At 34.8% G+C, this 26,728-nt stretch overlaps 1 protein-coding gene across 2 annotated transcripts; it reads right to left on the reverse strand.

Annotated features, from left to right (window-relative positions):
- Positions 1-281: 281 nt before the first annotated feature.
- Positions 282-25,823, reverse strand: LOC145914827 (epidermal growth factor receptor-like). 2 transcript variants are annotated; one of them, XM_083002677.1, is made up of 33 exons: positions 25,548-25,823; positions 24,525-24,629; positions 23,851-24,020; positions 22,735-22,981; positions 22,482-22,616; positions 22,156-22,248; positions 21,714-21,850; positions 20,815-20,953; positions 20,380-20,490; positions 19,754-19,889; positions 18,008-18,133; positions 17,646-17,764; positions 14,921-15,040; positions 14,307-14,502; positions 13,163-13,252; positions 12,731-12,838; positions 12,400-12,484; positions 11,990-12,096; positions 11,448-11,586; positions 10,909-11,076; positions 10,408-10,494; positions 9,507-9,698; positions 9,114-9,269; positions 8,717-8,839; positions 8,160-8,259; positions 7,027-7,124; positions 6,138-6,287; positions 5,678-5,743; positions 4,269-4,512; positions 3,924-4,001; positions 2,967-3,071; positions 2,372-2,419; positions 282-1,858 (listed from the first exon to the last, which is right to left on the reverse strand). In XM_083002677.1, the coding sequence occupies exons 1-33, from the start codon at positions 25,606-25,608 to the stop codon at positions 1,323-1,325; spliced, it is 4,575 nt and encodes a 1,524-aa protein (XP_082858803.1). In that variant the 5' UTR covers positions 25,609-25,823; the 3' UTR covers positions 282-1,322. The 2 variants fall into 2 exon arrangements, with proteins under 2 accessions (XP_082858803.1, XP_082858804.1); XM_083002678.1 differs by lacking the exon at positions 14,921-15,040 and adding an exon at positions 16,024-16,143.
- Between the last annotated feature and the right edge of the window lie 905 nt (positions 25,824-26,728).

Here is a 26,728-nt window from a genome sequence, read left to right on the forward strand (position 1 = left end):
ATGACAACCCTTTAATAAAAGACATGTTAAGTTTTCAATGTTATCACCTTTTCTCACCAGCAACGGTGGATTAATATTCTGACAACTGGAAATTATGATGAGGTTATTTAAATTTTTAAAAGTCTCTAAGTAATATCTGTGTGTGTGTGATTCAGAAACCAAATGTTTGCAAATTGGGAATTCAGCTTTTTACTGCTAATGAAGAATTTTATTATAATTTTTAGTTTATTGGTCTGGCCATCTAATAACTTGCTTTGTAACATAGATTAGCACAACATAGCTGAAAGCAGTCAATTTAATACATTGATTAGCATTAGGGAAAAAAGCCACGCCAACAAGTCCTTGTTACCCTTTGCAGCAAAAGTTGGGCTGAAATATATATACTATGTACACAATGCAACGTCAGCAAAACAATACTAGAAAATGTACTAACTTGGGTTTCGGGGAACTTGATTTTACAAAGGTCTGCAAGCAAATTACAAGTACTATTTTTTGTGGTACCATCAATGCATCTGATATGACCTTGTCAGCACAAGCATAAGTGGACATGAAAATCATTGGTAGGAGATGGCTTCTGGTAGGGTTTTTGATCATGGTACTCACAGAATAATTAATTAACATTGGCAATTAATAGGTTGTTCTTTGAATTACAGAGTTGTCTTTTACATTATTTCACAGCAAGTTGGTGGCGAAAAAAGGATTGAGTATTACAGAAGTTAAAAATACAGACGTCCTTCGAGTAACAAGTTCTACAATGTTGATAAGCAGTAACATTACAATTGGACAGCCCAAGTGATCGTGCTGATTTGAAAAGCCCCTCAGCTAATAGAGCTGTTAAAAAAGTTGGGCAACTGCAGGCTGACACAAAACAAAATGTGATGAAGTAAACGCGCACAGAAAACGTAGAAAACATGTGATGTGAGTAAAATGCATAGTGCAGTGGCTTCCATGCAAATTGTTTGCAGTTGGATGGTTGGGAACACGATACAGTTATCATTCTTCACTTGATTTGTATTCTGATGTCGATTGGTTGGTCTTTTTAGGAATTACCTTTGGCCTTATTTAGATTAAAACATAATATGCTGGACATTAGAAATTTATAAATATCATAAACTTCTTTGGGGTTTGTAGATCTGCATGTTTGAAAAAAAAATAGTATTTCTATTGTTAAAGTTGGCGTGGGTCAGAATGATCAGAGGCTGCTTTCATAGAAAACATAAAAAAACTCCACTACCATGAAAAGAAAAAATAAGCAAATTTCTTTGTAAAACGTCATACACCTGATTTAATTGAAGGTAAAAGAAACAACATTACAAGTTTGATTAAATCGCTGTGTGCGTGACCGTCCTTGTATTATTTGGTTGTTTAACGTTGGCAGAGACGAGACCCATGTACTCTGGATTCTCAATGGCAGCATGGAAAGGGTTTTCAACAGAATCATCGGACGATGCCGACCACTTGTGGTTGCTCTGGTTGTGTTTAGCCGATTTAGTCGGTCGTGAAACTCCGTTTTTTTGTTTATGGCGGTTGTGGATTTCATCGTTTTCGTCAAATGACGACTGTGTTGAAGCTTTTCGGTTGCCACGGTTTCCGGTGTTTCCCCTAGAAAGCAGCGACTGGCTGTCCTCCCCGATGCCACTGTCTGTCGCCATGTACTCGGCATTTTCAAAAAATGTTGGGGTGAGACTCTCTCCTTCAATGGTGTTAACGTAATCGACCTCCAATTGACCACCTTTGCATGCTGAGAGCTGCTCGTAGTCAGAGTTTTGGGGTGGTTGGTTCAGGGAGTCTGTGTGCATGTAGGATTGGTTGGCCAATGATGAGGTCGGTGACTGAGGGCCTTCGAGATCAAGGTAAACTGTCAGCGAAATAAAAAACAGCAAAATGTTTGTCACCATGCAGGAAACTATAGGAGGCACATACAGCATGCAGATTCAATCACCACAAGAAACATGCAAAGTAATCACCATCAGGAATGCTCTTTTTCAAACGTAACAAACCTTTTGTAGTAAGTACGGTTGCAGCTATTGTTATTAATTATTGCAGCTATGTTTGCATTGTGTTTAAGTTAATAAAGCACTATTACCAGGCTTATAGAACTTGTTTTTAGAAGCTATGCTTGGCCAAAAAAATTTTAAACCAACCAAAGCCATCTATAGCTCTGCCAACCATTGCAAGTTTTTCATAACTTAATTATTTTTAAGCTTAAACTCCACTAGTTCGTGCACAGACGCCTCTACTGCTTTTCAAAAAAAGCACCGGATGTTATTTTTACACCTAGAATCAGTGTTGCATTAAAAGCTAGTGTTAGCAACGCCTCCATTTTGAAGTTGGGTTACCAGTGTGGTTTAACTGGGATTCAGAAACCGACCTTTTGGTTTATTTGGTTCTGTTTCCTCTGGGGTTTGTCGAGGTTTATCTAAAGCAAGCAACTACTGATAATTTACATTCTACAACATTCAATTAACTAAAAGTGAAATCAACAAGTAGCTGTGGGAATTGACACCAAGTAAATTATTATAGTAAATATCGGAAGAAAAATTGGACATTCACAATAGAAGGAATGGAAAATTATTTTTCCTCAAAGTATTCATAAATTTACTTTTTACAGTCAAAGGGTTTATCAAAGGATTTTACAAAGAAACTTGTCTGGTTGAAACAATTCAAACAAATGAGTAAATTAAACCATAAGGATTGCACAGAACTAAGTAACTGTAGATCAGATCAAGCTGTAATCACCAATTTTTTTCTTGTGCATTAAAATTTAAAAAAATCAACCATTCTGTATCAACAAATGCCCACAGAGAAATATGTAGCAAGTGCATCCATGCAAAAGAAGTTTTTCAGCAAGTAACTCTACACGCACTTCCATTTAAAGTAAAAACATTTTACAAAAATAAATGCAAACCATCCAGAAACACCTGAAATGAAAACCTCATTACCAAAATAAAGAGCATACAAAATACCTGGAATCTTTTTGCTAGGAGTGGGAATAAGGTATTCCTCATTATCTAAGAGAAATGTACCGTCATGCTCGTGAATCCGATTACAGTCACTGAGTGCTTCCGAAACTGCATTAACCATTTAACTACTCTTAATACCGCCATCCTCATACATGGGTTGCAAGACACAGTGTGGCAATTTCCTAACATTTCATCTCGTATTAACATTAGAATGATTAACTATGTTTTCACAGATAAGGATAAAATGTCCGTGTGGTTTATTTTCAGGTTAGAATATTTTTGTAAATGTTCAATGAAAAATATTATGTCGTTAAAACTTGAAATGAGGGTGACGGTATTTTACAAGGTGGAAAAACAATTCTATGTTCAGCTACTCTACCACCGTTCTACATGAGAAATACTACACACTACAAACACACCATACTGGATTTAATGTGGATGCATTTGAGTGACTGATTTAGTCAAAAACATATACATCGTAGGTCTATATAATTTTTACCAGTGATTTCCAACCTGGGGTATGCAGAAACACATGGGGTCCTTAGAATGTTTTAAGTACAGCCTTCCCATTAAAATTTGCATAATTTTCATTCTTTTGCCACGTTTTTTGGTGTTTTTTGTATTTAAAAAAAATTACCACTTTGTTCATCACATGACTTTCAAATAAATTTCATGCGGGGGTCGAAGGTTTTTAAAGATTTTATTAAAAAGTTTCTTGATTATTAAAAGGTTGGGAACCACTGATCTAAAACTGGAAACATGTAAATAAAATGGCAGGAAAATGTTTAAAACGTCAATGCCCCAACATTTTACTTTCAGCCATTATCACCTTTTTTAAAATCAGTATTTGTAAAAAAAATGGTAAGTGAACGATTGGAATGTTTGAGACATAAAACATAACAACATTTTTCTGCCATTTTCTTAGTGCAAGTTTTAAGAAAGTCATATAATGGAACCTACATAGATGTTTTCGGGTCGTTGGATCTTCCGTGTAACGTTGAGTTTCCTCAGAATCTTTTCTGTTTACCAAAGTTTCATCTAAAAAAAGAAGAAGTTTTAACAAGCCAGGAAAACATGGGTGTGACGAGATGTAATTAACAATGAAAGAAAATTTTATCCAGAAGTTTTATTTGTCATGGTATTAGTTGTGAGCACTTACAACTGAAAAGAAAACAACTATTTCAACTGTAAAGTACCTAGTGTTGCACTGAACCAGCTTTAAAACTAGCAGGCTGCAACTATGTTATCATGATCGGTTCATTTCATTTGCCAATATTTTTTTTCTCAATTAGTTTTAATTGAAACCTGTTGTTGCGGCTGATTTGTTAGCGTGCCCTGCCTCGGAGAAAACGTCGTCCGGATCCAAACTCGGACTGATCGGCTCCTCCCCTTCCGGAATCCGACCCATTCCATTGCTCGAGGATGAAATTGATTGGGAGAAATTGGCAGAGGGGGTGTTTCGCGAGAAGAGACGCTCTCCTCGAGGTCTCTCAGAAAATGAAGTTTCCTGCATGTTGCTCAAAGCTGGTTGGTTTTCGTATTCAGGTTTCTGGAATATAAATAAAAGCACGTTGTGGATAGTCGTCGATGGATGCAAACCACAAGAAAAGCAAACCACCCAAAAACTTCAATCACAATGTTGAGTAAATAATTCCATGTAGAGAAAAATGTGAATAAAATTTAAGGTGGAACGGAGAGGTAATAAAGAATATTGGAATATATATCAACTTTTTCCTCTATGGAATAAGAACAGAATTTTAAAATTCACCACTGTAGGTTTACATGCAAAAATTAGGCATTTCTTTCCTTAGTCAGTTTCCTTTAAGTTTTTACATCTCATCGGCAATAACTAATTACACAATAGATGTATATTTGTAGTGGCCACTGCTAGTTCCTATTTTTAACTACAGCTTTCTAAAATCAGCAGTCAATGGCATTTCTCTAACAACTATAAGCCCCAAAAAGATGAATACAGAATATGGAAGAAAAGAATTAAGCAAAACTAAAAGGAAACTGGCTGATCCTTTAATGATTTCCTATCAGCAATTATTTCCACCAGGCCAGAATTTCTCCTAAACCGAAACGCCCAGGGCTTAGATAAAATGTTCATCATTTAAATGTGGCTCAGTTAGAAAGTATAGGAAGCAAGGAACATATCATGTGCCCTTCTCGTGTGACAGACAATAGTGTTGCACAACCCCGTATCTTGTAACACAGGAAGGATATTCTGCTCATAAATTGACCCAAGTAATTGCCGTGCTATTTAGGTACTCATTAAATGACATATTTGCGGATACGTGTTACATCATAATGGGCTTTATGGAATGACAGTGAAACATGATTTTGAAGTCAAAGTGGAAACCATGCGGAAGCAACATGCACCATTACTGAATATTTCATAATTTCATTTATAAATAAAGAAATGTTTTCGTGTTAAACATCTTGCTCTTGAGAATTACTTCATTGAAAGGTTGTTTGTTGAATGCAAATTAAAATTTTTCTATTGGGACTTTCACATGATTTTCTAAACTACAACTAGGGAAAGTAAAAATTTAAGACAATTATTGATTGGCGTGTAATGGCCCTGCAGGCAAGAAAGCTGGGTGAATTGGGTGCAAGATATGTGGTTTCAGATTAGTTTTAAGCGAAGCCAAATCATACAAAAACCACCAGATTAAGTTGGAAGCAGCATAATCACTATGCATTCAACTCACTGATGTTTCAACACCATCATCTGATGAAGAATTTAACGCAGACATTGGAGTATATTTGTTGTCTCTCTGGGGTAAGAAATAAAACAAGCGTGCAAGAGTTGAACACATGTGTCAAAAAATGAAGTGATCACAACATAAAAATCAAAATATTTTGCCACCATTATTCGCTTTTAATAAACAGAAGGATAGAAGAAAGGCATTTTAAAAAAAAACTAACAAACTAAGGTCATGATGCGTTCGTCTAAATGTTGGTTTTTAGTGGTCGGATGCTGTGAGCACTAAACTTTCTGGTAGTCAGGATTAAAGGTTGAATAATATTTTTAACTTTAAAAGGGACTCTTTCTCATTTGAACTAACTATGTAAAATATATCAGCCATGCATTTCAGAAACAATTAAAAAAAAACTTGGCAACTGAGTGGAAAAAAAAATTCAATTTCAGTAAAAAATTTTCATAATTACCTTTCCGATGACATTATCCCGAAGCAGATACTGGTCTGGTTCATCAGCCAACATGCTACCGTCATCTCCTCGTTCTTCTGCTAATAATTGTTGGAAAAACTGCATTTCATCTGTCGGGCTGGGACTGGTAATGCAAGATCCATCAACCGTCTGTAATATTAACATTGTTGGCAGTTTTACAACATAGAACTTAATAATCTGTTCTTCTGGCACATAAAATTTTTTATTTTTTTATATGTGCCAGAAGAACAGATTATTAAGCTACAATATGCCTGGCAGCAACAAAAACAATATATTTACGACATAGAGTTGAACAGAGAAGTTCTACAACAACTTGTGTCAACTTGTTTTGAAGCTCAGCAATGACATTATTATAAATATTTAATGTTCAATTGCATTAACTATACATGCATGCTACATTGTATAACATTGACTTTTCATAGGATTTGCATGTCTAATTTGTGGCACGGGTACATGCAAAGATTAGCAACATGTTATAACTCATTAAGGGATGTTTTAGCAGTAACCAAAATATGGTCACGTTCATAGGTCAGATACGACCAGTATGGAAATTTTTAGTGCTGGGGGAAATGGAAATTACACCAACACATGAACTTAGCAGCAAATTAATACAAGAACATGTGACATGTCTCAAGCAATAGCTGTTTGAACACTGCAGTAAAGACACATTTGGAAAACAAATTTTTTTTAAACCTTACTGGTAAATATTTAAACCATGTAAATAGCTTTCACACAAGACACAGAAATGACAGTGGTAAGCAAGTGGCCTTTTTTACTGTTCCAAGCCATTTTCTTACTAGCAGTAATAATGCAAGCAAAAGTGTTAGCATAATTTAGGTACTTCACAGTTACATACAATATAACATACCTTCATTACAACAAATCTACTTGGGTCTTTTGACATGGCCGTGAACTCTTTCACAAGCTCTCCGAAATTGGGACGGCAAAGTCTGTCCACCATCCAACCTTAATACAAATGAATCAACATTAGGGACACATACAACTTTAACCAGTTGTTAATTTAAATAATATTGCCAGTTTGAAATTCTTATCTTAAAAAACAGGATACTTTCGACAGTAAGTTGTTGTTGCGTTTAAAATAAAACAATACTAATAATGCTTTTAATGAAATACAACTTATTTTTCATTACAACAAATTTTACTGTTTGCTCCAGAACCTAATACACAAATTAATAAACATACGTTTTCAAAACCCAATTCTATTTTAGTGTATTCAATAAATTTGTTTTTAAAATTGAGATATTTTGTAAAAGATCCAAGTCCACACTTTGGCAAACAAAGGTAGGTTTACGACACAATCCCACACAATGACACCACCCACGATCACACAACAGTAAAATCCAAGGCCATATTCCGGTTCATTTCAGAAGAAAAGTAACAGAAAAAAGGGGGTAGACAGACAAGCGCCAGATCTCACTTATTGGATTCGATTTCAACCAAACGTAGCTTTATGAAATGGTTTTGTGGTCTTTCTAGGGCTTGTCATAGTTTTTAATGCAATGGCCATCTTCTCATTGCTAAGTTAGCAGTGCTAAGTAGGTGATACCACAAAGCGTGAAATGTTAATTACTTCCCCGACATTCTTTTACGGTTGACCGAATGCGGTCGGTGGAATCAGTTTCCAAATATGCAGACAGTTGAAAATGTTACAGACTTAAATTCAATTTGTATGAATGCCTTTAAAGCTGAAAAACCCTGGAGATTACAACACAACCAGCTAGTATTCATAAATACTTTGGATTGGGTTGAATTTTTTTTTTAAATTAGTTTCAATATTTTTCATGTTTACCAATTTACAGGTGTTAATCTCAATTAAGGCATTCCTTCTTAAAGTATTTGTTTTATAAATCAACTTGGATTGACTAAACCTTTTAATTCAGAAAAATTTAACAGTTGCAACACTGGGCAGTACATTAATTCCTGCACTACCATATTTCATGACAATTTCACATATGGTAATGTTTACTAAACACAACCTACATTTAATGAGTATCATGTAGATATCAATAGTTGCTGATGGAGGCTGTGGGAGTCGTTCACCTCTACCGAGTAGCGACAGCATATCCACTGCACGAACACCCTGTGAGACAAAACAACGACGATGATGTCACTCAAAACAAGGTCCTTAGTTTATGTTGAAAGTGGACACAATGTGTTAACAATGACAACAAACCTCAAGCATAATATCAATATTTTGTGAAGGTAGTGTAGGAATATAAACAAAGTACATATATATGTATATAGTTTATAAACCAAATATGATTAGTTCTTTAAATTTAAAAAAAACAAGATTTTGAGTAGAATCTGTAAATATGCAGAAAAGCAAAAACGCATGTTTTGTGTATTTTATAATACAGTGGGTATTATGCAAATGAAATTTTCCATTTCTTTCCCAGCTCCTTCATTCAAGGGAATTTTACTGGCACTGTTGTTGGCAATATGCAAATTAGCCATAGACACCAGTAGCACAGTTCAGTCAGTACGTTTGCAGAGGAAGCAGTTTCACATTTACTCAAACGACTGTAAAACAAACTCACGTCATATGGACGCCCACCAAGTGTCAGTAGTTCCCAGCAGGTGACACCAAAAGCCCAAACATCTGAGAGGTGTGAGAAGGTCCTTTCCGTGATGCATTCGATCGCGAGCCACTTAATTGGCAGCTGAATGGGAAGTGAGGAAAGTTATTGAATCGCCTGCTGTGTTGCCTCACGTAAGTAGAGGTCAAATAGGAAAAGCTCAAGGTACGTTTACACATATGGAAACACTTTGGCGAGTACTTGAGTTCACAAGCAACATTTTAACAAACAAACCAGTGTCCAGAATATATATTCAAAATGCATGGGCAATTTCAGACAAAACTAAGTCTAAAACCACTTGGTTATTACTGACAGCGTCACACATTCCACAAGAATTTAACCACACAAATGAGCTTACTTTTCCTCCCTCTGCATGGTAAATATCTTCTTTGTCCGTCAGCATTTTCGCCAAACCAAAGTCTGTTATTTTCACGTGGTTTGGGGTTTTCACAAGAACGTTTCTGGCAGCAAGATCGCGATGGACGAGGTGTTTTTCAGCCAAATAATTCATACCCTGGATATAAAATACACTTGTATTTAATTGTTCATGTTCTATTGTGGAATGTACTACAAGTATTGAAATGTTTTATGTTTGATGCTTGAATGTTGCATACTTATGAACAAGCAATGAGCTAATAATAAAATCTTAGATTATTGGACAAATACTAACGAAATAGGTCAACCAAAGTTGTCAAATTTAAAAGAAAGGAAAACATTTTAAACAAATAAGAAAGCTGGTGCAGGAATTCACCTTTGCAATCTGAGTAGACCAACTGAGCACTTGCCCAGCATGTATAGTTTCCTGGTTTCTCGTGTTGCGAACATACTCCAGTAAACTTCCAAGCGGCATCAGCTGTGTAATGAGAGACACCTGTTCTGTCATGCATATACCCAGCAGACGGACAAGGTAGATGCAATCTACTGATGCCATCATGTAGGCTTCCTACAAACAAACAGTTGAATAAATTGAATTTGTTTGTGTATTAAAATATAATAGAAACGAAGCTGGATCTACAAGTAGCCTGGCAGGGCTATCGAGCAGGCACTGTATTGTAATCAGTTTGGAACAAAATATCTACTAAGCTATCTGCATGAAAATTGTTTTGAACCTTACACAAAAAAACTAAATAATCTAGTTAAAAATGGCTTAATGACACAACACTTAATAAATAAAATTGAACCACTCCAACCATTGGTTTGAGTTACTTATAAGGTCTCTGGTTTCCAAAAATAAAAAATTTTATAAAGATTATACTGTTTTTTATTCCAATATCTATTTTCGTGGCAGATCATTTATTAAATGAAAGGGTTTGTGTTTGTTATAAATTGTTTTGAGTTAACTTTTCATGGCATTTTTGTAGTTGGAACTTAATTTATACTGAGTTCTTTGGCAAAACTTTGCCAACTGTACAACACTGTTGACATGGTGCAAGAAAATGATTAGATTACAATGCATACATGTTGAAACATGCTTCATTGAAATAGGTCGAATCTACCATTTAGCATAATGGCTAGCCCCATACATGTCACTGTACCATCTTTTGTATAAGAACCAGACAAGAATTTAAATTTGTGTCTGAAACCTGTTATTGTGGAGCTTATAACGATTGTACCTTAAAGGCAATTTGCCTTTGTGAAGTAAAAGCACTTACGTCCATAATTTCGTTGTTGGCCGCTGCACTTATGTCCCCTGGAGTTTTCAAGGTCTTCAAAGCCACAGCAATTTTTATTTTCTCTCCCTAAAAGATTCAAGCAAATTTCTCAAATAAAAAGTATTTACCAAAACCAAGTTTTCAACAAAAACCAAGGTGTTTACCACACAGATGTGTGCAACATCATTTAGTACATAGTTATAAAACATTTGTTAATGAACAAAATACTTTGTAATTGATTCTGAAAATTATTTCTTATTCTGTTAAAAATGCTGTAATGACTTCCTTTATATCAAAATTTATGTCACAAAGATGGAAACCTTTATTTTTGCAGGCTAAAATCAGTTAGCTTTCTTACTCAAAACTTATATATATTTCACTTTAATATCTTTCAAGGCTGCTTGTGAAAAAAATTGTGCCGTTCAACCACTAACTATTCAAAGAAATTGTGCCAAATCCACTGCCCACATAGTATTTTCCAACAAAAATCACAACATGTACCTGGATGTTGATTGGAGTCCAGATTGCTTTATGCACAGCTCCGAATGCTCCACTACCCAGCATCCGTCCTATTGCTAATTCATTCTCTTTAACAATCCTCAAATGGGCTTGGTTTGGACTTGCACCACTAGGGGTCAGCGGAGTGGCCTCGTTATCAATCATTCCTTGCTAAAGTTGAAAAACACAAAATCTTTGTCAAAGGGAGGTTCAATTTTTGCTGACTTTAAACATTTTCTTTGAACTTAATGACAGATTGACAAAACTTGGGAGTGGAAACCATTAAGATAACATATTATGTCTGAGTTAGACCCTTGAAAGATAAACTAGTTTACAACCGGCGTTGACATGCTCACACAAAAGGAGCTAATATGTTGTCTCCATTTTCGTGTTACTAAAGCATCAAACACACAAAATATGGTAACATACGCTTACACAAATAAAGCTTTAAATATTTATGTTGTTTTTATTTAAAGCTATTATCATCATGATGTTGTTTGAAAAAGTGTCAGAACTAAAATAAATTGTAACATGTAACCGACCTCTCCAACCATGTTCTTTTCAATAGTTTTTTTCATTCTTTTTATCGTGTTCCGTTTCCGACATATCCAAATAATAATGGGGGTAAATATGATGAGTGCAGCTACCACAGAAACAACAGCGATAACAGTGTAATCCATGCTGGAAATGTAAATGTCAGATTATCGACTTTTGCCACTGTTTTTTACAAACAACAAAGGCAATAATATAGGATTTTTACAAACAATAACCATAATTACTACCATTTAATTAAAATAATTCTACTCCATTAAATAAAAAAAATTTTTAATATCTACTTCCCAGTTAAAGTCTGTTGTGGGATTTGCCATGGAATAGGGAATAACTCCCACAATAAGGTTACTAATGTTTTCATTGTTAGACGAGGTCAAAGCAATTACCATAAACAAAAAAATTAGGGGAAGTTGTTGTTTACACTCTGAGGGAGATTTTAAAACTAATTATATTTCTCACAAAAAAAATCACATATAAAAGAAAGTATGTGTCGCACACAAAATGTTTTCAACAGATTTATAAGGAAAGTCACCCTGGTGGGAAGTAGCAATGTAAGTCTGATGTCCTATTGAACAAAGTACATCCATCTGAGCATTGGTTTTCGTCCGGCTTACAAATTTGACATTGTTGGCCGTGGAACTACATAGGAAAAGGGTAAAATTAAACCTTTTTTATTTATATATTCCCCCACTACAAGCATATTCACTATTTTATACATTTTTGTGAGAGTTCTCCAAAAAAAGGTTTAAAAAATATTTAAATACCTTTGGTGAGATGCAATAATTATTTTTTAAATTTTAAAGCAATTACACAAGGTAAATTTACACATTTACCCAATTTTTCGGCACTTTAAAGTTTACGATGCTAGTATACCATTATCTAACAAACTAATTCTCAGAATATTTGTTCAAAATAAAACAAAATTAATTTTTCGTCACTTACAGTGTAAATTTTGGTTTCTAGGTCAAGTGATTCATGGCATTTTGTGCAACCTAGAAGTCCAAGAAGATCCTCTGGTCCTTTACAACTGCAAAAAGTAAGGTTTGCAACTTTTAGTCAAAAGCTATGGAGAATTCAACAAAAAAAAATTGATTATGAAGTGAATCCCAAGAAATCGCAATTTGCGAAAAATTTGAAAAGAATTAAAAAGAAATTTTGTAAACGAATGTATGTGAAAAACCTGACATTGAAATGAATAAATTTTTTAGCTGTATTGAATAATTTCATCATAGAAATACTCTATGCAACAAATTTAATATTTAGTAAGAATTACCCTCCAATACAAGATGTGCTACATGGACTGCATGTGTTGTTCGTGTCCTGATAGTGAGTTATGGGACAAGCTGGAACACATTCCCCGTCCAATGTGAAGTGTTTGCACCTGAAAGGCAGAAAATTTTAGTTGTCTGAAGAAGTGGAAATGAATTTGAATATTTAATATCACAAGTATAAAGTTAGTGTTTAAAACATGGTGATTATTAAATGCAACTAATGCTGTGTTGCACTTAAGTGTTTGACACCAAAACAGGATATTTAGTTGTGAATTATCTTGAAGAAAAATATTTGACAACAACTTGCCTTAATCAAAAACAATTGCGTAACAATGAAAAACATCCATAACAATAAATGAAAGCATGTTTAAAATGAGTGAAAATGGATGAAATTTCTTTCAATAAAAAACTCTTGATCTTGAAAGTGATCTTACTTAGTGCAGTTGTAAGGTGAAGGCCCGTGGCATGTTTTCGCGCATTGTTCATGGCAGGGAAGGCATTCCTTGTTATCAGATGGGTAGACTCTGTTCAAGTCAAAGAGAGAGACATTGTATAGTTAAGGTGATTTTTGCAACAATCACAAAGATTACAAACAGAGCAGTCTTGCAGAACGACCGTCAGTCCTTAACTTTTGCAAAAATGAGAAAGTGTTGAACACAAATTAAGGAGAAAAGTATTATTTTTTTGTCATGGAAAACTATAAAAAGTTTGGATCTAAATGTAAAAATTTGATAAAAACAACTTTAGTATAAAAACCAACCTAACTAGGAGGGAAATTCATTGCATTTAGTTCAAACCATTAATATATGCAAGTGGAGGAGGTTTATATAATCAAATCCTACTGCCTATTGTATGTAATGGAGTCCCTCAAAATTAATTAATGATAATCTTATCAATCTTTACCATGAGATCGAACACCAATGATAAATTAATCAACCTTTAACCATTTTTTCACACACGGCTAAGTAAGTGGCCACAGTCATGCATATGTAGAGCAACTCGTGGTAAATAACAAGATTTGTATCAATTATTTATGGTCACCGAACACTGGAAGTGAAAAAATGTAATCAGATAATTTCAAAAAACATGTTTTTATTATCAGGAGGGATAGAACGGGTTGGAATTGTTGGTCATTCACTGTGAAAACTTCCCAACACAAAAGTTTTTTGACAGACTTTTCATTGCCAAGTTGGCGTGAACGTCTGCGTTTAACTTTCTTGAGTAAGATGACACCCTCAGGAAGGCCCATTGTCCCAGGAACAAAAGTGGGCAAAATTTTCAAGAAACGGGGATTTGAAAAACTTTTGCAAGAATCTTGCAATGTATCTAGCGCAAACAGTGGGGTGTGTTTTTAACAAAAACAACAGAATAATTTCACAAATTGAAAGCCATGGTTTTCGAGATATAAGTATTCCACAACAACATTGGTAATAAATAAGGCTTCACATTCTATTTTGATTCTAGTAGATATTCTACATTTAAAACAGAAACTTTGCTATAAAGCAATGCATAAAAGCCTAAGTTTCAATCACCAACAATAATTTTACACAGTTAAGTTTAAAACAACGCATAGATTACCCTTTTCTGAAATCACATTCCTTGACGCACGTTGTTACGTTATGCCCGGGCATAACATATCCAGTTTGTGGGTCTGGTATCCATTTGCTTGTAAATTTTCCAGAACTGTTTGTTCGGTCGGCAAAATATTTACATTTTCTGCACTGTGTGTTCAGTTTCCCCCAACAACCCTGGTCGCAATCCTCATGGCATGAGACTTGGAAGCAAAAAATGTAAACAGGTTAAAACAATGATTTTATTTAATATTCTGACCATACATTTACTCAAATTGAATTGAATGTTTAAATATTGTTTTTACATACCAGTGATACCAAAGTCTGCGAATTGTTAGCACAGTTTCACAGTTAAACCACAACCTGTCAGGTTTAAGAACCTCCAGATAAAAGCCAGTATCTTACATTGCTAGGATGTTTTAACAGTTACAAACAAACATATTCAATATTGAACAAATAACATGCACACAAAAACATAGTTTAAGGCCATGCATGACAGGACAAAAAAAATAAAAACTTAACAGGTTAACAATATGCTTAAATTGCTGGCAGAGTAATTGATCTCAAAACAATACTTTATGGCAGGAAAAGGTTGGCATCTGAAAGAGAATGTTTCAATACCTTTTTTACAGCGACTTTTCCCTCTATGTATGTAAGATTGACGGGAGTGAGCAAAAATATCAGTCCAGTTAACGGAGCTGGTTAAACACAATCGACGATTGTTGGTAAACAATGCATGACCTGGTTGACAACAAAAAACATGCAAACATAAAGAAAACAAAATAACAGAACACATGCGGCTACAACAAAAATAAGTTTAGAATGTTTGACAACAATTGCACATATTGATACCGGTTGGTTTATTGTAAAAATTGTAGGATTTACATTAACATTGTGTCACTGAAAGTGTTATTTGTTTTCGAGCTTCACAACAACAACTTGGAAAACGAATTCCAACTCATACCGTTATTGAAAAATGCAACAAAGTAAAAATTATATCTAAGCTTGATTGACATTATTTTGGGCATTTAATTGCTTTATTTCTGTACACTGCAGGTTTGTCATATTGATACTTTTTAAGCCTTGTACAATGTGTTACCAAATGTACAAGATATGTGCTTCCAAATTTCATACAATTTCTGACAGAAATACACAAAACAAACTAGAAGTCGAATAGTTTTGATGTTGAAACATTATCTTATCGTATATCAAAGGATTATTATCCCTGATATCACAAAATCAGCTTCATGAAAGAACTTTTTTGCACTGTCCCTGGAAGATTAATACACGCTGCCAAGTTTCAAAGAAAGCACAATGCCACAATAGACGTATCTGTTGGCAGTACAATATATCTCTCTATCCTGTAGTTAGGTTTTATCTACATTTCAGTATGGTAGAATTTCAAAATAAATTGTTACATTTTCTTGTAACCCTGGCACTTTCGGTTCACAAATTTAAACTGCACCGATATCATGAACACTTTCAATGGCATCTCAAATAATTTTCACTTTGAAGATTTAACTTTCAGCCCAAGTTAACAACAAAACTGACATTTTTCCCAAATTTAACTGCTTGCTTTTCTGATGTCAAGAACAATTTAAATAAACAAAACTGAGAAACAAAAAACATGTAAATGAACAAAAAGCAAGACGAAACAAATGTGGACAAACTGAACGTAAGACAACGTAAGTTGCAACAAAAAGTCATCCGCTAACTCATCTCACCACAAGAGGAGGTTTTTTGGTTGTCAACAACCAAACTAGTTGTAGTAGAGTTAGTGATTTGTTGCCATTGGATTGTATCGGCATAACACAATAGCTTATTTCTGTCAATGTTTGCCACCCCTGTAACAAACAGTTAGTAACAACTCAGGTTCATGCAGCTTTTTGCCAGTCAGCAAACACTTTGTATGTTCAACAAAATATATTCCAATCCAAATGTTATTTTATTCTCAAAAATTTATTAATATGTTAGTGGGAGCGAAAAAGAATAAAAAAGTTAATGAAAATTCTTTAGGTTTGTGCCTAATTAAATCAAATTAAAGTATTAGTGTTTATAACCTGCACCAAAGGAAGCACATAAAACGACAAGAATAATCACATACACTTAATGAGATTGCAATCATTTTGTCTGGCATTTATTCCAGGTCACTTTGAAAGCTAAAAGAAGCAACAAAGGAAACCCCCGGGTTTAATCCTAATTCCCATGGCAGACAACTGGAAGGTTGATGCATGAGATAGGGATGTTGGGTTTTAATGCGTCAGTGGATACACAGTAATGAATAGCAATTAACAAATGTGTTACATTGTCACATGAGTTCTTTCAGGGAACATTTCATAGTTTTACAAAGCTGTTATAGTGGATTCATTCCATAATATATAAATATATGTTTAAATTATAAAGTAAGCTGCATCAGTCTCCAGTAACTTGAAAGCACTTTTCTTGTGCCTTTGCAATTACTGTGAAGTGGTAATTTCATTTAGTGGTTTTAATAACTTTAATGATGTGTCTACTGCTGCTTGTATTTCATTCTGTTGCAAACATATACAGTCTACAAATTGCCAATTTCAATTAAACTAAACCTAAGGATTGTTGTTGAAAACTGTCAGCAACTTTTACCATAAGTCAATGAAAATTACAGTACAAGTTCCATGTTAAAAACACAATTTTCAAAAACAAAATGTTGTCAATTCACCAAAACAAAACATTAGTTAGTGGATAAACTTAACCCTTAACTCACTACTACAGGTTGGTCCGTTCATATCTATCAAATTGTCGGCAACTTGGCCCTCGACTTGGATTTGTTGCCATGTAATAGTTTCAATGTGACACAGATTGGGATTGGCATACAAAAGAAGGTGTCCTATTCATAGCAATTGTTACCTCATCGCGTGTTTATTAAATTGTTTATGCTAATTGTTGACTAGTTTGGGCCGTAGTGATGAAAAAATTTAAAACTTCATACAGGTTACTAACTGAACAACATCAGCAAGAGACAAAATTATGACATTGGGCTTTTCCAATACTAAATGTCAAAAAATGTTCAAGCAACGCATTTAGCTGATCAACAGCCATATTCTGGAGTTCAAGCATTCAGCGTTTTGAAGGAGGGTGTAACAGTTATTGATCATTGCACATAAGAAGTGTTAAAGCTAAACATGTAGTAGTATGGTGATTTCATCATCAGACATAACAGCTTTCCTAGAAGTTGCACAGGAAACATAACAACAAGGGGGGAGCTACCAATACCCAGAAAACATAAAAAAAAACGCATGATGACGAGAAACAACTAATCAATCAGTTCCCTATCGAGCCAACATACAAGTAACAAAACTGGTTTTCCTACCGTTATCAATGCGTTCCAGAGAATTAAGGCACAATTCTCGAAGTTGTGATTCACCCGTGTACACAGTGAGAGCAAAACTCTGACCCTTCAGCTGTTTCCCTCGTATTCGCTTCAGATTTCTGTAACAAAACACAAATTAGTTACATCCTCTGTCATTGACGTAGTTGAACGGATGAATACAGGGCAGCTAGAGAATACACCAACAACAGTGCCATATATAAAGTGCAATTTTCTTAGCTAATCCACCAAAAATCAATTACAATCAAGACTGTCTGCATACTTTTACAGGCCTCCATTGTTTAGAAAGATTTTACTGCACAAATGCAAGCCACACGAAGTAAAATTGAATGGGATGTACTTACTTGAACAAACACAAGTCATTTCTATGCCAATATTCTATTGCAAGGTATCCAGTAATTTCTTCCACGTTCTGGAAAGCATCCACTATGGTGTCGTAAGTCACAGGCTTTAATTGACAAAATGTGTCCCTGTAATTCAGTTTAAAACAGTTAGCAACGGCAGTGACTGTCATTTTTTGACCATAACATTTTTTTTATCATAATTCAGGTGCATTATTAACTATTTAGACCCTAAAAATGATAGGTGAAATATGCAACAAAACAAAGTTGCACCTCATAACTGGCCATATCAATTTGTTTTTGATAAAGAAAATGCGTAACTTTGAGCAATTAAACATCCAGACAAGGGAGTTTTTTAACCCTATTGAGACAAATTGTCCATGGAAAATAAACGGAAATGCAGAAAAAGCATTTAATTAGACTCAATCAATACTTATTCAATCTTTCGAACAGAAAACAGAAACCGGTTTGCGTTTGTGCATGCAATAGCACAAGCAAAAAATGGCTAATGCTCAATTTGAAACAACAAAAAAACACTTAAACATCTCTAAGAACATAAATAAAAATTAAAAAGTAAATTAAAATAGTAATGATATTGAAATTAAAAAAATATACAGGCACATATAAAACTATAAACAACAAAAGATTATGCCTGGAAAATCATGCAAACCTTTATTTGGTCATTCAGCATATTTTATCTTAATAACTTAGCAGTATTTCAGGTAACCAATTAACAGAATTGTGATTGTATGTTTGTTTTGTGCAAAGTATGTAAAAAACAATATTTTGAATAATTTTTGCTAGTTAGAATAATGCAACAGGATGATTGTCGCAGTAATTACATGTACTTTTGACATGACGCAATTGTCGTCTGCCAGACAAGAATGTCTCCTGCCATAAACCATTAATACTGAGTGCCTGTTAAAATGGCTGGAGGCAGAAATGTGGCTCACTTTATCAGACAGGACGTGACACACGTTCCGAGCCCGAAAATAAGATTGTGCCCCTTGGTACGTGCGGACTTCATGCAAAAGAACATGCGCGCCTTCGTGGAGCATGCGGCGCGGTGTAAAGTGCACGCCTATTGCTTCCTGTAGTCTGATAGTCTTGGAGAGCGTAACCTCCGGCTACTTGGGCTAAGTGCACATAAATCCCATATGTCTTAAAAACAAGAGCCACCAAGATCTAACAACCAGTACCATCACCCCATTGCGAACATACTAACACTCAAACCCTTACATAGCACATGTAAGTATATGCATGACAAAAAAAATAAAACAGTTTTTTTGTGAATGGACAATTGCTAAATGTCACTACTGTAGTGCTGGTTTTTGTCCCTAGAAAAAAGGAGCAAACTAAGTAAAAAGGTCGACGACTTCTTCAAAATAATGTAAACTGCGGGTCATAATATGCAAATTAAAGAATACAAGTTTTGCCAACTTAAAATATGAGCGTTTTTATTTGTAACAGCCAGCGTAAAAATAAAATTTTAGCAAATGCTCGCTGGGCCATTACCGACTTCCACTGGACTGTCCGCTACTTGACGAAAGTGGGAAATATTTTCTAAATGAGTGAAATAAATGAGAGAATAAGAGTGTTTTAAGTAAAAAAACATGCCAGGAAAAATACCCTGTAATAAATTTGAAATTTTATGAACATAAATTGTTATTTTATCACCAAAATAAACACCCTGGTAAAAGTTTCAATACTTCAAAATAACTCCAGTTGTCAAGTTGGGAAAGAACCTACCCCTTAAATGTGCTTGTAATGAATACAAGATTCCCGACAATAATCGTGCAATTTCTGTTAAAGTGATGAATGTTGGAGGCATCGATGTAGGTGTGGTTTCTTAACGGTCCATGATCAACACCAAGACCATAGCAAACTGTAAAAGACACAGGTTCCTGAAGATAACGACTACTTCCTTGGTGACGTGGGAACAACTTGTGAAGGATTAGCAAGGAGCATAACAGAGCTTATCTATGATAGATTAGCAACTGTTGTGTAAAGACCAGGTGGTTGTTTCCGGGCGGATATCTGCTTTAATGAAGTTGTCATTTTTTCAAGGATAAATCTTAGTCACAACTTGTTTACTATTCCATGATTCATGAAGAAAGGAAGTCTAATGCTTACAGAGTGCTTGTTTTTTACCTGAAGCAAATCCATCAATGTTACAGGGAATAATCGCGGTGGTTTATAAACACATCCCAAATTTGTAACTTGAAACATGGTTCCTAATGTGGGTGGGGCATTTATCAACAACTAACTAATACATAGGCAGGATGCCTTATCTGCCACATAACAAGAGTGGGATGTAATCTTTGGGTTATCTGCATAGGATGTGAATGTATGTTTATGTAATAAAGGTTACTCACTGTTTCCACATTTTCCCCCGTCTCTACACGGGGAGCAAGTGTTGTTCTCGTAATCGAACGTTCCCTTCTCGCAATAACGCTTACAGTATTTTCCCGTTTTGGGAACGTTTTCTAAAAATAAAACACTTTCATTGTCACATGCTTGCTAATTAATCAATAACATTTAAATATTTAAACATATGCGAAGAATATATTTATTTTTATTTCCTAAAGTCAAAGGTACATTGACAAACAAGTTATAAATAAATTGCATTTTTAAATCCAGAATATTCCAAACATTGGGCATAGCAAGACTGCCACACAAATGCAGGTTTGCAAAACAGATAAACAGAAACACAATAAGCAAGGTATCAATGATTCATTGATGTAACTCTATATGTTCTCTACATCACTTGTGTATACAGTACGCGTACATGTGTTAAACATAACACTCACCCGGGCATTGGTTGACACAATAACGTGCAAACTGGTACTTGCTAACCACTGACGATATCCCCCCACGGTCTGGGTCCATCTGTGATTCAAACGGACAAACAGCCTCACATTTGCCATCGTTGTTTATTTTGTTGCAACCCTGCAAAGGTGGATCAAAACTTTAAAGGAAACCCAACCTTGAAAAACAATGCAACTAGTGCAAGGATTGCAAAACAGCATTGCAGCAATAAGCAATGTTTGGACATCATTTCAATAAAAATTAGATTTTAAATGCTGTCCAGGAGACGGTTGTTGTCCTGCCATCAACACTTGCAGTACTTTTAACATTTTATCTCCACCAACAAAATGTATTTGTTTAAACTAGGTTTAATTATAACATAGGGCTAGTGTGCCAATCACAAACACACTTCTTACGCTTCAGTGACTGTCAATGTGTTATGTACACAACCCTATACAAGAGAGAGCGCTGTGGCACACAATACAACGTGTAGCTTTCGCTCTTCTATAAATATACCACATACACGCAAATAAGCCATGCTCAGTCGTTTTGTGAAACTAAATAAATGTGCACATGTTTTTCCTTCTGTGATCAAGTGTTAGTATATGTGACTTGGGATTTACTATCTCTTTGCACAGAGCAGAACTAAATTAGGTCAGTTTGAGATTGCAGCAACAACAGGATTTGAAATGTAACTTGCATTCACTATGCATGATGCAATTTAAAGCATTGCAGACAAAGGCTCAAATAAGAAGTACATTTAACTAACTATGCAATGCAGTTTGTGATGCATTTATAAAGTACACCAAACAAACTGAACACCATAACAAAATTTTACGAAATGCAAAGCTTTCAACTGTTGTCGATTAACCAAAAGCCATAAAATTTTCTTGTGTCGTACCACGCAGTATTTTGCTTTTTCAGCAGTTGCAATGATGGAAGGCATGGTGTCAAGGCACCCTCCAGCACAAGAATCACTGCAACAAGTCAAGTGACGGTTGCACGGTCCTCCACAGTTTGTACACACAGTTCTGGTAACTAAAGGAAAATGTATATACCTAGTAGGTAACCTTATGACAAATGTTCAAAACTTTCTCAATTGATGAAAACTTTTTTGCTTGGTAAATACTTGTTTAATACAGTATTACAGCTAAGTTGACAAAAAAACAAATATTTGGTTTAATAAACATGCAACTGTTTTCTCCAACATGGGCCAGCTTAGTCAGTGTCAGAATTTTCAAAAAAGGTTGTTGACTGTTTGTTATGTCAGCATTACTATTACAAGATACCAGCAAACTTTTAAAATATTGATAATTCCAAACATATTTTGTTAAATTTCTTACTTCTTTGGCAGAGACTTGTTGAGTTACCCCAGCAGTAGTCGGTACGAACAGTGCCTTTGACCGTTACCGGAGGACAAAAATTGCATATGGGACCTAGTTCAGAAAACAAACACAGGTTTGCAGCCAATCTTATTTCACACAGTAATTTTAATCATTAAGAGGAACAAGATAGCTGATCTAAAAATCATTTGCGAACATTTCTATGGTATCTACAATCATTCTTCATAGCTATATTGCTAAAGATTTAAAAAAACATTATGTTCCTAACTTTATTCAGTTGTTTAATTAATTCCCCAGAAAACCGACAAAATATTGTTTTCACTTACATTGCCTGAAGTTCTTAAAATTTTTGTCGATAACCTTTTGCGTTGAACCAAGTTTAAATATCTCCCCTTCCCAGATGATATTGTTCATGTTACAGAGGCTGTTGTTGACAAACCCAACATCTCCATCCAAAATTTCTGCATAAAAAGAGATTTATTGGACTTTTATTAAGGTATTAATTTGAAATGTCAACAGCAGAACAAATGTTGATAGACTGTGCAGCAAGGACAGAGAATAGCAGAAAAACATACAAACCTGTTAAGTTCTGCATGCGAAGTTCACGCAGGTAATTCTGGTTTTTGTCATCACAATGCTCCACAAAGAGTGCATATTGTCTGCCCTGTACCACCACCGATTGATTGTTTTTCCCAGGGCAGCGTGTGTTTGCATTATTGCTCTCAACGTATTTTTCAATGCCACGAATAAGGCGCAATGATGAGAGGTCAATGTAGTCCACATATACTCGTGAAATTAAGACGTATCCTGTCACTTGCTCAATGTGCTAAACAAATTAAATATTATTGAAACAAAAAAAAACACCTGATATTGTGATTTATTACAGGTAAATTATGAAATATGGGTAAAATGTATGTAAAATAAATAGAGATTCGATAGCTGCAGACCGCAGTGCACACTGTTTCTGGAGACGTTTTATGATATTCTGTACGTACATATGTTACATGGGAAGTGAAAATAATTATTAGGAAGCAAACAATACTGAATTTTGTTATTTACCTTGAACTTTTTAAAAATGCAAATCATTAAATCAAGAAAACTACAATCAGTATGAAACTGTGGAGTGCAATAAGTATAATGCAGTGACAGAATAATAAATGAACCCTCAACATTATAAGTAAAGGCTAAGTGTGTTATCAGCCTTTCAAACAGGCCATTAAGTTTTAGCCAAGAGCATATCACAAAGCTCAAACAGGTTGTGAGCATCACATGCAAACAAGCGTGCCCCGAAATCCCATCTTATCGGTGAGAGGAGCTTTAGAATCGTAGGCTATTTACTCAGCAATCAATTCAAGACGCTAGGTACATAGAAAACACTATAGTGGGCAAAATTTCTCCATGACATGCCCTATAAACTACCAGTCATGGCTGTTGTGTGTCTTTGGGTGGAGCCAAGTGATATGAAACAGATAGCTCTTTATTATGTTTGTGTAGTCTGCCTGTTACCTTGTTTGTGGTTATATTTCTTTGTTAAACTTGATTAAGCTCTTAAGCACAATTAAAAAATTTGCTCCTACCTACTGCATAAATTTATCATTACATCAAACATACAGTAAAATTACTTGGATATATTATTATCCCACTGAAGAAAATAATATAAAAACAAAAAGAGTTCAATATTTTAAACTAATGCACCTTTGTGAACTCTATAGGTTGGATAACATTGCTCTTCGGATTAGGAGTAATCACTGCAAGTTCAAGATTTCCATCAACGAGTGTGCAATTCGTATAACGTTGTTCCAAATCCCTGTAGTAGCTGTCTGAGCTCACATGCGATGAAGTCCTTGTGTTCGTTCCTTTGCACACTAAACAGAAAAAAACAATTACCAGTATGACTGCACTATTCGTTTCATGCCATTTTGTTTAGGGTTTGATTTATCGACCTTTGGTGAAAAATAAACCAGTTTCGATATTTTGGTTTTAATGATGAATTTGCTTCCAATGTTATTTTCAAAAATATAGGATTTTTATTGGCAAAATGCAACAATGGTATGATTTACAATATAAACCATGTGAATATTTGTGATGTGGCACAGCTTTGTGGGCCGATTTCAAGGAACTGAGTTTATGAAATACTTCATAGAATTTTTAATCAGTCCATATTGTTGTGCTGCCTGTTTCTGTTTGGTCACATACATTTAATGGTACGGTACATGTAAAATTTTCTATAGGAGTGGCATTGTTTTGATAACAAGGCATATTTGCTCTGTGCAGGAATAACTAGGTTATGCAAAGGTGAATCCTGGCGAAGTTGCAGCTCTTAAAAATGTGACAAGTATAATCCAATAAAAACATGACAGAGCACTTACCACACACAGTCTTGGGACAACACTGGTCTGGCTGGTGCAAAAGAATTGGTGTTTTTGGAAAGGTGCATTCTAATGTGGGTGGGCATATCTTGCCAGCACAGGGATCTAAATTTAAAAAAAAATATGATGTTAATACTAGGATATAACTAATATTCATCTCAATTATCGTGGATGAATATATTGTTTTTTCTGAAATGTAATGTTATGACAACATTATGAGACTTACATGCATAATAGTTTTGTAATAAAGTTGTTACAATTAAACAAAAAATTTAAGTAAATTAATTCTGTTGTGGTTCAGGAACAATGATAGTTAAGAAGTCACCAGCAAATAGAACATAGAAAAAAATCTTTTGTGTACAACTTAAGATTGGCTATAGTTTATCACTGTAACTGCACACAGTTAGGCTTTAAAATCCTCTTTAATGCATTTTGTAAAAAAGCAACCTACATAAAAAATTTTAAAAACAAGTTTAAATATAATTCTTAACAGAAAAACAGTAGATTGGTGGCTAGATATACTAGTGCATTAAAATGGACAGTTTTATAGTGCAGCCAAATGGTTTAAGCGCCACCAACTCTATGACGTAAAGAGTGAGAAGGGCCGAAACATGACATGTATTCACAAAAAACTTTTATACTTGAAGATTAAGATAGCGGCTCCACCACAGGAAACTAGCCGCTGTCAACGCATGAATGATAGGGTGAATTTTTTCGTGACGATATTATTTCTTCAGACCCTCAAACCATATTTAAGGCGACACAGCTGTTACATGCACAAACCACCCATGTACATAGGAGCAATATTTAGGTCACTATGACAAAGCATCTTGTTTAAAAGGCATCAATCTTTGGAAATTGAATTGATATTAAAGGTATATTTTGATGGATCATCCATACATACCACATTTTTCTGGTAATAAAACAAACTGTGATGAATTTATTTTGTAACCAGAGAATGGATCACCACCCAATCAATTTATTGTCTGTAAAACACATGAATATTACACAAAAAATGCTTACCTGCGGAAAAGGAAACTTGAAAGGTGGCAAAAACCCACAAAGTAAGAACAGCTACCTCCATAGTAAAACAATTGCCAGCTATCCAGCAGGATGTTGCTTGGCGATGGTTATCGTGACTATGTCCAGATATCAACCTTTCACATTACGTGCTTTCATATATCCGTAGTAAGCTTGCTGTTGGTAAACTGATACCCTCTTGCCAAGACAAATTTCCTAATTAGAAACCTTACTGGTTTACCGTTATGCTTTAGGTTGCAGCTTATAGTCAAGTAAAGAGAAGCTAGAAAAACAAATTGGGATGAAATGTATAAAATTGTTGGTCAAACACTCTGCACAGCATCAAAAAAAAATTACAAAAAAACAAGGTTCTTTTCTTTTCTAGAATTATTAAACGCGTGGTTTTAGAATATTAGGGTGGAAATTATGTGCATAGATCTGATGCCAAAATGCAAATCTTTTGTAAAATTTGATCACCACCTTCAAACGCTGAAAACCAACATATTTGCATATAATATCTGACTGCACAGGCACTTTTCTTTGGCATGAAATTATGCTCATGGAGAGCTGTCTGTACGCCACATTATTCCCTCTTTTTCTTATTAACTATCTCAAATGAGTTAACCCAAAAAACATTTGGACAGCACAAAATCATTGTAAATTCCCTTTGTAAAAATTAGAAAAGTTAAAAAAAAATAAAGTTGACCAAAATTGCCCAGCTACTACTACAAGACATAAGCTTACAAGTTGCGATATTACTTTGATAGTGGCTTGTTTTACAATCATTACAGAGCAATCACTGGTTAAGTGCCCTTATTTGTAACCTATTCAAGCACTTGTCTCTGATACAACCTGATAATGAACTTTTAAAAATACAAAATCTATTGTTGTAATTCGGCCTACATCACATCTTATTCAAGAACTTAAAACTACACGATGTAATCTCGTTTAAGACAACGCAAATAGGAAAATCTTTCGGCTAAACGGAACAAGCTTCATTGTACCCAATTGAACTTGTTCTGCCAAAATATCACTAAGTTTTCTTGTGTCATACTTGTTAACCAAAACGCGTTAAAAAACCTAGCGTAGACATTCTTTCCCAGTCATTGGTTAGTCATCCACAAAAAGCACGCTCTCTTAACTAAGTTCTATTAATGCGCCGTCTCAAATTACTCTTCACCCAC

The sequence above is a fragment of the Ascidia mentula genome, chromosome 9, assembly GCF_947561715.1.
Source record: "Ascidia mentula chromosome 9, kaAscMent1.1, whole genome shotgun sequence".
Taxonomy (NCBI): domain Eukaryota; kingdom Metazoa; phylum Chordata; class Ascidiacea; order Phlebobranchia; family Ascidiidae; genus Ascidia; species Ascidia mentula.